The 14,088-nt window shown below is 44.1% G+C and overlaps 2 protein-coding genes across 2 annotated transcripts; one reads left to right on the top strand and one right to left on the bottom strand.

Moving 5' to 3' along the window:
* Positions 1-5,293: 5,293 nt before the first annotated feature.
* Positions 5,294-7,859, top strand: leg1 (protein LEG1 homolog). The gene is given in 6 exon segments (NM_001124381.1): positions 5,294-5,597; positions 5,772-5,855; positions 5,964-6,148; positions 6,644-6,765; positions 6,986-7,224; positions 7,486-7,859. Coding segments are annotated over 6 exon segments (1,092 nt in total). The 5' UTR covers positions 5,294-5,302; the 3' UTR covers positions 7,653-7,859.
* On the bottom strand, positions 7,736-14,019 carry themis (thymocyte selection associated). The gene is made up of 6 exons (XM_021600319.3): positions 13,417-14,019; positions 12,852-13,001; positions 12,110-12,571; positions 8,900-9,945; positions 8,619-8,760; positions 7,736-8,169 (listed from the first exon to the last, which is right to left on the bottom strand). The coding sequence occupies exons 1-6, from the start codon at positions 13,514-13,516 to the stop codon at positions 7,985-7,987; spliced, it is 2,085 nt and encodes a 694-aa protein (XP_021455994.3). The 5' UTR covers positions 13,517-14,019; the 3' UTR covers positions 7,736-7,984.
* Positions 14,020-14,088: the final 69 nt, after the last annotated feature.

Below are 14,088 nucleotides of genomic sequence, written 5' to 3' on the forward strand. Positions count from 1 at the left end.
AGGATCAGCGGGGTGGAAATGTTGTTGCCTACCCTCACCACCTGGGGGCGGCCCGTCAGGAAGTCCAGTACCCAGTTGCACAGGGCGGGGTCGAGACCCAGGGTCTCGAGCTTGATGACGAGCTTGGAGGGCACTATGGTGTTAAATGCCGAGCTGTAGTCGATGAACAGCATTCTCACATAGGTATTACTCTTGTCCAGATGGGTTAGGGCAGTGTGCAGTGTGGTTGAGATTGCATCGTCTGTGGACCTATTTGGGCGGTAAGCAAATTGGAGTAGGTCTAGGGTGTCAGGTAGGGTGGAGGTGATATGGTCCTTGACTAGTCTCTCAAAGCACTTCATGATGACGGAAGTGAGTGCTACGGGGCGGTAGTCGTTTAGCTCAGTTACCTTAGCTTTCTTGGGAACAGGAACAATGGTGGCCCTCTTGAAGCATGTGGGAACAACAGACTGGGATAGGGATTGATTGAATATGTCCGTAAACACACCAGCCAGCTGGTCTGTGCATGCTCTGAGGGCGCGGCTGGGGATGCCGTCTGGGCCTGCAGCCTTGCGAGGGTTGACACGTTTAAATGTTTTCCTCACGTCGGCTGCAGTGAAGGAGAGTCTGCATGTTTTAGTTGCGGGCCGTGTCAGTGGCACTGTATTGTCCTCAAAGCGGGCAAAAAAAGTTATTTAGTCTGCCTGGGAGCAAGACATCCTGGTCCGTCAGGGACAAGTGGGTGGACCGCCTTCCCCTGTTTTACAACGTTACTGTTGATGACCAGCTTATGCCATGTAGGGGCCGCTGCCCCTTCAGGCAGTACATACGGTCTAAACTCGCAAAATATGGAATCAAGATCTGCGCTGCCTGTGAAGCTGCTTCATCATATGCATGGAACTTGCAATTGTATACGGGGAAGCCAGATGAAGGAGCCTCTGAGAAGAACCAAGAGATGTGGGTTGTCCTGGACGTGTCACAGCATCTCATGCGATAACTTTTTTACATCACACAAGCTTGGACAGGAGCTCCTCAAGAGGAAGCTGACGATGGTAGGAACAGTATGAAAAAACAAGCCAGAGCTCCCACCTCAGCTGTTGAATACAGGGAGCAGGCCTATCAATTCCTCTAAGTTTGTGTTCACGGCAGACACGTCCCTAGTGTCCTACGTGCCAACGACAGGTCAAAATCTGGTACTCATGAGTACGTTGCATAGGGATGGGAGAATCTGTGGCCAGGAACATCAAAAAACAGAAATCATAATGGATTTCAATGTCACAAAAGGAGGAGTGGACAATTTAGACAAGCTGGTGACTGGCTACAGCTGCAGAAGAAGAACCCTTCGCTGGCCACTTGTGATATTCTTCCATATCTTGGACATCTCAGTGTAAAACGCGTTTGCCATCTGGATGGTGTTAAATCCAGATTGGAACAGAGGGAAGCTCCAGAAGAGAGAGTTCTTTCTCGGCATTGGTAAGACCTCAAATCCAGAGGAAGACGCATATCCCAAGGACCCCAGCTTCTGCAGCCATCGTGAGGAAGATTCAGGAGGAGGATGCTGGTGCCCCATCCACCTGACCCACAGAACCAATAACCCCAATACCGGAAGTAAGTGTGAGTGATGTTGTTGCATGTGTGTGTGTCTGACTCACCTACTTTTTGGCCTGCTGTAACTATACATGTGAGTGAGATTTTGGTCAAATTCCTGAACTAAGTGTTTTCATCATTCTAGATTGCAGCTGGTAGCTACAAGAAAAAGTGCCGCAATGTGTGTGGACCCATGAAGGACAGGAACACAGTGCACATGCATCATGTGCAAGAAATACATTTGCAACACACACACACACAGTAAAACTACCTCTAAACACCATCCATATTGGATTTCTATTTGCCATACATTTTTGAACTGTGCTGTAATGTTTCACACAAGTTCTGAACCTATCAATTCTCATTGTTTCTACAGATTGAAAATACAATTTTTGCTAAAAGTAATATTATACTATTGATCAATTGACTATGACTTACGTGTCAGTTCATAAACCATGTGCCATGGAATCGGTACATCAAAAATCTCTTCCCAACTATTTTGCACAGCTGTCAATTTTTTGGTCCTTAAATGAAACTGGTATACTTTTTTATTTATCACAATGTTCTTTAACCAATTATGGTCTTTAATGCAGGGCCGACAGACAAGTTCCTCACTTTCTCCCCCTTCCACTTTCCTCTTCCATTTTTGCGGTAACACTGTGATTAGTTGGTTGTAATTTTGAGTAGAGCAGACACTTCCATATGTTTTTGTTAGCTGCATGTGTGACATAACAACACAAGTTCAAAAAAAGAAATCTCCAAAAATATGTTTTCAATTCATATTAGTTATCAATTAGTATATTTGAGTTCAACAACAATATTTGTTGTATTGTTACCCATGTCTTGATTATAATAGATTTTTGTTAACAAAAATAACATTTTATCAAAAAAATGAATACAGCTTTTATTGACAAATAGGATCTTGCAGGGGTAAAAAGCAAATATTAACCATGTATGATGTCTATGTTGCTTGTAATTTATTTCAGTCAACATCTAAGTATTAAGTATTTTCAAGTAAATTGTTATGGCTGTATTGTTTTAAAAACCCAACAATGTTGTGGGTCCATCAGACCCGCATACATTGGGTGAATAACAAAAACATGAACACCACACAAGGGTTAAATGGAAGAAGTTTGGAACCGCCAAGATGCTTCGTAGAGCTGGCCACCCGGCCAAACTGAGCAATCGGTGGAGAAGGGTCTTGGTCAGTGAGGTGAGGTGACCAAGAAACCGATGGGCACTCTGACAGAGCTCCAGAGTTCTCTTGTGGAGAGTATAGACATGCTATTCTAGAATGATGACATCACTGATCAATGCCTGAAGCCATCTCTATAGACCATGTTTGCTGATGGCTGATGTAACTGTCCGTCTATGAGTATTGGTTATTTCCCTCTATTCTGTCCAATGGCTCTTCAAAAGTGTTGAATGGACAAAAAAACTGCATTGTAAGAGGTAATTTTTACAGTGGATTTACCACCACCCCCCCTGATACCCCTTCTCTATCACATGACATTGTGATGCCAGTGCACTGGCCACTCCAGTATGAAAAGGGGGAACTGTTACTTATCCAGGTGTGGTCAGCATGCAGTGTGTCTGGACCCTCTCCCTGCTACAGCTAGTTGCCCTGTGGGCCAATGCAGCAGTGCTCACTGAAAATGGCCTCCCCAACATCTGGGAGCAGGCACCCAGCCAGCTGCCAGACCTGCCTCAGTTGGACAACAATTTGGTTTATTGCGTCACTGAATAAATAAAGTTATACAGTGGGGCAAAAAAGTATTTAGTCAGTCAGTATTTAGTGGAAAATAAGTATTTGGTCAATAACAAAAGTTTATCTCAATACTTTATTATATACCCTTTGTTGGCAATGACAGAGGTCAAACGTTTTCTGTAAGTCTTCACAAGATTTTCACACACTGTTGCTGGTATTTTGGCTCATTCCTCCATGCAGATCTCCTCTAGAGCAGTGATGTTTTGGGGCTGTTGCTGGGCAACACAGACGTTCAACTCCCTCCAAAGATTTTCTATGGGGTTGAGATCTGGAGACTGGCTAGGCCACTCCAGGACCTTGAAATGCTTCTTACGAAGCCACTCCTTCGTTGCCTGGGCGGTGTGTTTGGGATCATTGTCATGCTGAAAGACCCAGCCACATTTCATCTTCAATGCCCTTGCTGATGGAAGGAGGTTTTCACTCAAAATCTCACGATACATGGCCCCCATTCATTCTTTCCTTTACACGGATCAGTCGTCAAAGCATGCCCCAAAGCATGATGTTTCCAACCCCATGCTTCACAGTAGGTATGGTGTTCTTTGGATGCAACTCAGCATCCTCCAAACACGACGAGTTGAGTTTTTACCAAAAAGTTATATTTTGGTTTCATCTGACCATATGACATTATCCCAATCTTCTTCTGGATCATCCAAATGCTCTCTTGCAAACTTCAGACGGGCCTGGACATGTACTGGCTTAAGCAGGGGGACACGTCTGGCACTGCAGGATTTGAGTCCCTGGCGGCGTAGTGTGTTACTGATGGTAGGCTTTGTTACTTTGGTCCCAGCTCTCTGCAGGTCATTCACTAGGTCCCCCTGTGTGGTTCTAGGATTTTTGCTCACCGTTCTTGTGATCATTTTGACCCCACGGGATGAGATCTTGCGTGGAGCCCCAGATCGAGGGAGATTATCAGTGGTCTTGTATGTCTTCCCTTTCCTAATAATTGCTCCTACAGTTGATTTCTTCAAACCAAGCTGCTTACCTATTGCAGATTCAGTCTTCCCAGCCTGGTGCAGGTCTACAATTTTGTTTCTGGTGTCCTTTGACAGCTCTTTGGTCTTGGCCATAGTGGAGTTTGGAGTGTGACTGTTTGAGGTTGTGGACAGGTGACTTTTATACTGATAACAAGTTCAAACAGGTGCCATTAATACAGGTAACGAGTGGAGGACAGAGGAGCCTCTTAAAGAAGAAGTTACAGGTCTGTGAGAGCCAGAAATCTTGCTTGTTTGTAGGTGACCAAATACTTATTTTCCACCATAATTTGCAAATAAATTCATTAAAATTCCTACAATGTGATTTTCTGGATTTTTTTTTCTAATTTTGTCTATCATAGTTGAAGTGTACCGGCCTCTCTACAGGCCTCTCTCATCTTTTTAATTTGGAGAACTTGCACAATTGGTGGCTGACTAAATACTTTTTTGCCCCACTGTATGTGTTCGATGGTTAATCCAAAACTTGATCAATCTACACCGATTTGCTTTATATAACCGTTAGTTTCCCTTTTAAGTTAAGTTTTCTCTGCCAATGTTTAAGGGTCATGCAAGTAAGTTTATGCTGCACACACATATAACAGCAGCAAACTCTGGGAACCCCGAGCCCACATGCAGGACAGAGTTTGACTCAGGAAAACATTGTAAAGTAAACATAGACAATCATCAACAAACAGGAATGACGGGAGAGTAGACATGCTCTTTTCGATGCTGAAATCACTGATCAATGTCTGAAGCCTTTGCCTTCCCTATGGATCATGTTTGCTGAGGGCTGACATAACTGTTTTGGTTGTTTCTATGACCCTTGTCCAATGGCTCTTCAAAAGTGCTGAGTGGACAAAAAACGGGATGATAAGTACTGTTCACAGTGGATTTACCCCCGATACCCCCTCTCTATCATGCGATGTTGTGAGGCCAAAGTGCACTGACCACTCCAGTACAAAAAGGGGGAACTGTTACTTACCCAGGTGTAGTCAGCATGCAGTGTGTCTGGACCCTCTCCCTGCTTCAGCTAGTAGCCCTGTGGGCCAACGCAGCAGTGCTCACTGAAAATGGCCTCCCCATCCTCTGGGACCAGGCACCCAGCCAGCTGTCGGACCTGCCTCAGGCGGACAACGTGGTCACGATCAACCCCTGGAACTCCCTGCAGAGGATGAGTCTGTATAGGATACTGGTTGGCTCCACTGACAAGTATATGGCCTCCATGGGAACCAATGACAGTGCCAGCCCGTTGTGGGGCCTGCCTCTGCAGCTGGCCTGGAAAGTCAGATCAGGTATGTCGGGCCTTCATTAGGTAGGTTTGGGGAGTCTAATATATGCACATTGTTTTTGCGATAACTGTAATACACAATAATGTTGACTACGTTTCTCAGTTGTCTCGATCAGATGGTTTATCAAAGGCTGTCATGGGGGAAGAGATGTGACTGAATGCGCTTCTGTTCCCTTAGGGCGTTTGGTTGACCCCACTGGTGCTACAACATGTGGACAGGAAGGAGATCCCATGTGCATTTCCACTAATAGCTGGTGGGCATGTAAGCACTGTGACACATATTCAACCATGCAGGCCATGTGTGTAGCCCAACACTTCAATAACAGACCATTAGTAAACTCGCTCTCTCGCTCCTTCTCTCCCTCCCCAGGTGTGAACTACTACCTCTCAGTGATCCCGTTCCTGGCTGCTGTGCAGAAAGGCCTGATTGGAGATGGTCTCATTCAGGTCCAGGTACAGGCACCAGCTGAGGCAGCTGAAGACTCCTGCACCTCTTACACAGACTGCTCTGCTAAGTACCCAGACCTCATGGCCAAATGGGAAGAATTCTTCCAGGTAAGCTATTCAATGAACCTCCTTCCCCATGGGAAGCATTTTCCTTCTTGCCCTAGGAGATAAAACCGGCTTGTTAATTTAGTTGAGTGAGGCCTAGACTCAATCAGATCAATAGCAGACACCCGTATAGTGGATGTTATGGCAGTTGTCAGAAGTGGAAATATGTTGGAGCCGTCAGATTGGTGAGCAGCTGCTCTTGTGATCGTGAAGCCACACCCGTCCAACTGGCTTTCAGAACGCCAAGGTGTAGGCCGTATAGAAACAATTACGCTTAAATTGAACAATCATTCAACGAAATAATGACTTCGATCACTCTAATCAAGGTGTAGATTAGGTCTCACATTCCAGTGTTCAAACTAGTTATACTTAAGGAGGACATTGCTATTTACAAGGCGCCACTTGGGGATCTGACAGCTGCACCGCAGTTCCATCACTGGTGAATGCATAGAATTATTTGTTGTTCTTGGTTTATAATATGCTACCTTTCCATTCTAGACCCTGAAAGATGTTAGCGCATCTGAGATTTCTGACTTTGAGAAAAGGGACCAGATTCTAGGTGCCTTTTGGGCAGGTGAAACGCTCTCTTTGAATACTGCCTCATCCAGCTGCAAGGCAAAGTGAGTAGAAACATTAAGTGATACAGGTCATCACCATTTGACTTCATTTTTGGTACTCTGGTACTCTTGACACAATGTTGAGTTTCAATTAAATATAGGACTCTGTCCTTCAATCAGCTTTTACCTTGATTATTGATTATTGTTTACGAAAACAATTATTAATTCAGTCTTTTGAGTCCCAATTTAGTCCTTGTAATCACACCTTTGACCTTTGTTACAGGATGAGCTACTATTCCAGCCCAGAGGTTGCATTCGCCAAAAGCTGGATGAACGCTGCAGATTACGTGGCAGCCGCATACTTCCAGTCCAGCCTGAATAACTCTGTGCTTTTCATGGGACCTCTGCCCAGCAGAGTGCTTCAGGAGGGGGATAGTGCTCCTAACATAGCTGACCTAAGCACAGAGGAGAACCACACCCTCTATATCTTTGGTTGGATGAACAGGATGAACACGATTCTCTGTGAGTACTTTTACTTTTAGTCCCCCGAGATGGATGTTAAAAAAATATATTTGATCATTCTTTGTATGAAAAGTAAGAGGAACATTTCAGAGTGAAATTGAGATGACAGACACCAGTCAGTGAGAAAATGAAGTCTATAGTCTCCCTCTAGTGGTGACATGCATGAAGTGTATTGAAATTGAGAGATCTACAGTACCAATTCGGTTGCATCAGGTTACTTGATCACATTTTCTTAACCAGTTGTTGTTCACCTTGTGACAGTGGGCTCTCCGGTTAAGATGTGGCGCTCAGCCATGTGCTCTGACAAGGCTCGGGAGAAGGGCCGAGAGCTCCTACAGAACCTGATCCTGGACCCTAAATTCGCTGTTTCCACCTTCGTCTCCATTCTGACAGAGATGACCCGCAGCTGCACGGGCCTCAGCACATAAGTCCAATGAATAAAACTCACACAGTGCTATTTACACTTCCTGTGTTTGCCATCATTCCTTTTCCACAGTAGACAAAGTCCTTGTTGATTAATGCACAAACAATGTATTTATTGTATGACTATAATAATACATTTACATGGAAGAGTGGCTCAGTGCAAAGTGCATAATAACAAAGATAAATAAATGTTGCTTGAAATTTGAACATTATATCTCACATGCCAAAATGTTCATTGATCTTCACACTCAAACTTTAAGCTTGGATATGTATCAGATATTCATCACATCCATTGATTCTATTCCATCCTAAAGATATCCATTGATTCTCTTATTTCCTAAACCTGTTTCGCAGTCTGCATGGCATATGTGTTTATTGTTTTTCTCTTGCCGTGAATACTTTGGTCATTCAATTTTCTCCTGATGCTGGCAAGTTCATCCTCGTCAATGTGTTCATTATCTTTAGTGTCATCATCATCCTGTTTAATTGTCTTGTGCCGAGGACTGTTTTCTTCACCGGTGGCTGAGGAGTGGACACAAACACAACAAGGCAATGAGAATCAAAGTCAAGCTTTAGACATAGAGATTGATTAAGCAATAAGGTCAGAGGAGGTGTGGTATATGGCTAATATACCATGGATGAGGGCTGTTTCTTAGGCACGACGTGCCGTACTGCTATTACAAACTGGTTACCAATGTAATTAGACCAGTCAAAATGATTTTTTTGGTCATACCTACAGTATATGGTCTGATATGCCATGGCTGTTAGCCAATCAGCATTCAGGGCTCGAACCACCCAGTTTATAATATTAGTTATCGGTTGCTTTCCAAAATCTAGAATGTATTTATATTGTCAGCTGACAATTAAGTTAAGTAGCAAAATGAGTCTGCTGCAATTTTGCTCACAACTATCCTTCAAGCATGTTGAATATTCAACAAAAGTATTCTGATAGAATATAGAAACAGACAAACCTTTTTGTGGGCCTGAATCAGTCACTGTGGCCAGACTTGTTTTGGAAGTTTCATTTCTTGGTGGAGGGGTGTTCTGTTCTGCACAGCTTGATGTTCTAGAGGTAGGCACTGCTTGTTCGGCTTTATTGGCTGCATTTGGGCTCTTCAATATGATAACACAGACCACACAAAGAATTAGTACTGTAATCGATTGAATATAACTTTTCGCTAAAATACATCTGATAGCTATTGTTGTTGTTATTGTTTATTAAGGTATAAAATACAACGGATGATCGACTCACCTTTGGAGAGGGGGGATCTGGCTTCTTCGGCCTGGGAGGCGGCAGTTTCACTGTATCTTCCGAGTGCTTTTGGTGTCTCTTGGGTGGTCGAGGGGGAGGCAGCACGCTGGCATTGACATACCTCCTCAGGGTGAAGTAGCAGTCCTCTCCTATCTCCTCTACAGCTGAGCGGACGGCCTCGCCCTGGGTCAGCTTTGGGCCATTCCACGGCTCCAGAAGCTGCAGGGCCATGTTGGTGCGGTTGACAGGCACCTCCCAGCACTGGGCCAGGTCCAGGGTGGAGACAATAAGGTAGGGGTCAGTGATCTCCTCCTCCAGCTGCAGCCCCGCGGCCCCAGCCAAGAGGTCCTCCTTCACTGAGAGGTCCCTCATGGACACCTTGGCGTTGAAGGGCAGGGCGAACCTGTGGCAGAGGTCTGAGAGCATGTACTGCTTCTTGTCGTGGACCACCTCCACAAAACCCCCGTCCAGACACATGGGGATCAGCACGGCCTCGTACTTCTTCCCCACCATCTTCTCACAGGCCAGGGCCTCCACCGTCTTCCTCTCGTCTCCGTAGATCACCTCGCTTGTCTCCATCTTGTGTACCAGGTACTGGTCTCCCACCAGCACCGAGGACAGCCCCTCGTAGTGGGTCTCAAAGGCCCTGGTGGCCACTACGTGCAGCTGCTCCATGTTACTCTTGGCCACCTCCAGATCATACGCTGTGGGAAATGTCCGGGGCCTGCGCTTGAATCTGCCATTGTAAGACACTGGGATGAGGAAGCGTCTCTGGGCCTCGCTGCGAATCTCAGATGTTAGGATTCTCTTCGCCTGGTAGGCACTGTGGACAATGACCTGCTTAGAGGATTTCAGGAAACCCAATTCCTCCTGAACTTGTGATGGTGGCTCGATGACTTCTGCTTTGAAGGGGAAGAACTCGCTGGGCTTGGCAAAGACATCACGGAAGGACAGAGGCTGCATGAAACAGGCAACGTCACACTCCTCTGTAACGTCCAAAACCTCAACATCCAGGGTGGATGGCATGAAAACAACATTCTTCCCAACTGTGAACAAAAATATGTATTATTTTTGTTTAGTATGCAAGCACAAGCTATGATAGGCAGGCTACTTTTCTGTAAGAAATGTTTCAACAAGATTCCTGATTCAAATGTTTTTCCAACAATATATACAGTGGGGCAAAAAAAGTATTTAGTCAGCCACCAATTGTGCAAGTTCTCCCACTTAAAAAGATGAGAGAGGCCTGTCATTTTCATCATAGGTACACTTCAACTATGATAGACAAAATGAAAGAAAAAAAATCCAGAAAATCACATTGTAGGATTTTTAATGAATTTATTTGCAAATTATGGTGGAAAATAAGTATTTGGTCACCTACAAACAAGCAAGATTTCTGGCTCTCACAGACCTGTAACTTCTTCTTTAAAAGGCTCCTCTGTCCTCCACTCGTTACCTGTATTAATGGCACCTGTTTGAACTTGTTATCAGTATAAAATACACCTGTCCACAACCTCAAACAGTCACACTCCAAACTCCACTATGGCCAAGACCAAAGAGCTGTCAAAGGACACCAGAAACAAAATTGTAGACCTGCACCAGGCTGGGAAGACTGAATCTGCAATAGGTAAGCAGCTTGGTTTGAAGAAATCAACTGTGGGAGCAATTATTAGGAAATGGAAGACATACAAGACCACTGATAATCTCCCTCGATGTGGGGCTCCACGCAAGATCTCACCCCGTGGGGTCAAAATGATCACAAGAACGGTGAGCAAAAATCCCCAAAATCCCAGAACCACACGGGGGGACCTAGTGAATGACCTGCAGAGAGCTGGGACCAAAGTAACAAAGCCTACCATCAGTAACACACTACGCCGCCAGGGACTCAAATCCTGCAGTGACAGACGTGTCCCCCTGCTTAAGCCAGTACATGTCCAGGCCCGTCTGAAGTTTGCTAGAGAGCATTTGGTTGATCCAGAAGAAGATTGGGAGAATGTCATATGGTCAGATGAAACCAAAATATAAGTTTTTGGTAAAAACTCAACTCGTCGTGTTTGGAGGACATAGAATGCTGAATTGCATCCAAAGAACACCATACCTACTGTGAAGCATGGGGGTTGAAACATCATGCTTTGGGGCTGTTTTTCTGCAAAGGGACCAGGACGACTGATCCGTGTAAAGGAAATAATTAATGGGGCCATGTATCGTGAGATTTTGAGTGAAAACCTCCTTCCATCAGCAAGGGCATTGAAGATGAAATGTGGCTGGGTCTTTCAGCATGACAATGATCCCAAACACACCGCCTGGGCAACGAAGGAGTGGCTTCGTATGAAGCATTTCAAGGTCCTGGAGTGGCTTAGCCAGTCTCCAGATCTCAACCCCATAGAAAATATTTGGAGGGAGTTGAAAGTCCGTGTTGTCCAGCAACAGCCCCAAAACATCACTGCTCTAGAGGAGATATGCATGGAGGAATGAGCCAAAATACCAGCAACAGTGTGTGAAAATCTTGTGAAGACTTACAGAAAACGTTTGACCTCTGTCATTGCCAACAAAGGGTATATAACAAAGTATTGAGATAAACTTTTGTTATTGACCAAATACTTATTTTCCACCATAATTTGCAAATAAATTCATTAAAAATCCTACAATGTGATTTTCTGGATTTATTTTCTCATTTTGCCTGTCATAGTTGAAGTGTACCTATGATGAAAATTACAGGCCTCTCATATTTTTAAGTGGGAGAACTTGCACAATTGGTGGCTGACTCAATACTTTTTTTGCCCCACTGTACATAATGCAGCATATATACATATTTTGCAAGTCATTGAATTGATCGCCAAAGGTTTGACATTAGTAAATCCGTTTAACTGCAGCTTTGAATAAAGTTTTCTGTTGTGTTTTTTCTAAAAAAGTAGAAATGCATCGTGATTGCCTGAACAGCATGATGACTACACATCAAAACATTGGCGACTTTTGTGTCTGTGCTTCTGAAAAAACCTAAGACCAGTGTAGCTTTCATGAACGTTAGTTGTCAAGATTGCAGTGTGTCCCCTTTAACTTGAAAACCAACATTGAGATGAGAAAAACGCAATTAAAACATGAAAAACATTTTGCGATTTGTTATTTATTTTTTAAATCAGGAGATTAAAGACTTTTTCATTCAACATAACTTTGATGTAAAGTGAAAATATTATTGGTACGTTTGAGACTCACACTTGGATACCGTCTGAAGCTCGTAGACAGGTGTGAGAACCAACTCTCCACTGTAGTCCTCTGGCAACTCAGACACGCACTTCTCTTTTGACGGCAAAGACTTGGCCCAAGTCACTGTCCTTTTCCTTCCTTTGCGCATTTTCCATTCCACCAGCTCCCCGAGGGTGTAGAACTGGTCGTCGGCACACTCATAGAACTCCCCAGTGTGCGAGAGCTTCACAGTGAAGATGTGCTTGGAGTCTTTCCGCGTGACCTCACAGTCAACATGGCTGTCTCCGTGCTCTGTCCTAATAGCAGTGAGTCTGAAGCTCTCCTCTGCCTGGATGGTCCCCTCAGGAAGCTGTAGCTTCTCAGGGCAGTAGAACTCTGGTTGGCCCAGGCACTCAGGGCTGATACGCACCGAGTCAACAATCTCCTGTATACTGATGTATGGCCTCTTGTCGGCCACGATCCTGAAAAGGCCTGACAGTACAGGCAAGCAAAGCAATATATGAAATTATATTTATTGGTACAATGCACAAAACCACATGTTGGTAAGGTCCCTTTCTTACCTGAGAGAGGGGTTTGGACATTGACATACTGTAAAGTGCAATACATGGTAAAGGCCAATAAAAAGCCATTTATTAAGAAATTTAAATCAGAATATATTAATCTATATTACAATGCTTTATAAAGGTACACATTTGATGACAAAACAATTAGATTTCATATTCAAGGTACAGTTTGGATGTTTCGGGCCCACCTGGGTAGTCAAGCGATAGATCGACTGTTATGGATTTGGATCCCTCAGACTGAAGCTCCACGATGAGTCTGGTGACACTGATCCCAATGATCTTCAGGAGCTCTCCGCAGGAGAAACTCCCCTCTCTTCCATACAGCTCATACACAGAACCTGGTAGAAAGTCATTTCAATGGATCTAGTGTAGTGGCACTGGTTGGCTCTAAGAACAGTCGATTGTCTATTCTCCTTGTGGTGTAATGGATCCAAGTAAGTCAGAAAATAAGTAAAGAGCAGTAACATTTAATAACGATCATAAATAAGCATTAATAATTCATGCATACACATTTATAAAGGCTTATTCATGAAAGTTAGCACAAAGTGTTACCACACAATTTGCCCAATAATCTCGTCAACAGTTTTATGTTGAATTTTGTAACGTGAAATACCTTTTGTTTATATCATTTGCATGTTAAAATACTTCATACACTGTGAGCCGTTAATCTTAACTTCACACGACATAATTTGTTATTCCAAAATGCCAGTCCAGTGAGTAAAGTTGGGGCTAATATGATGTCTTCAGTCTTACCTTGGAAATAATATCCAGATTGCATCTGCAGTACTCTAGGGAGAGACTTGGCATCCACCGAGCGGGTGAACTCATCCAGTGTCATAGCCATCCTTTTCATTTGATCTCTGGGTGACCCGGACAAGTGTACCGAAGGAAACCTAGAGAGGAGACGCCACCTTCAACATGGGTCAGTCAACAAGTTGACCAGCGGTGTATTAATACCAAGTAACCCGTGTGCCAGGGCTCATTCTTGAGTATTAAGGCTCTCTTTCTGTGGCATAGTCAGGCACAGTGAACAACGCGAATCAGTGACACAGAAAGAAAAAGCATCCACGTATGAGTCACTCGTGCAACAGCAGAGGTTACAGGAGCCCTCACTCTGCCTCCGGAAACCAGAGGCAGCTAACTAACCACAACTCACTAAGTAGCTAGGTTGTATCACTGGGAATCCAGCCGGAGACCAATGCCACAGAACAACAATATGTTAGTCACAATAACGATGATTAACATAAAATCAGAAAAAGGCCACTTGTAAGTCTGTAGTGACTTGCACTTCTGCAGGCACTGGATTAAAGGGGAACTGACCCAAACAACAACAAAAAAAACAGCACGTCTCCAGACAAAAACATCTGTTTTTATCTAATATTTAGTGACCAGATTAAAATAATCATTAGGTGCGTAGTTTCTGAA

This window comes from Oncorhynchus mykiss, chromosome 4, assembly GCF_057628025.1.
Source record: "Oncorhynchus mykiss isolate SJ-2025 chromosome 4, ASM5762802v1, whole genome shotgun sequence".
NCBI classification, from domain to species: domain Eukaryota; kingdom Metazoa; phylum Chordata; class Actinopteri; order Salmoniformes; family Salmonidae; genus Oncorhynchus; species Oncorhynchus mykiss.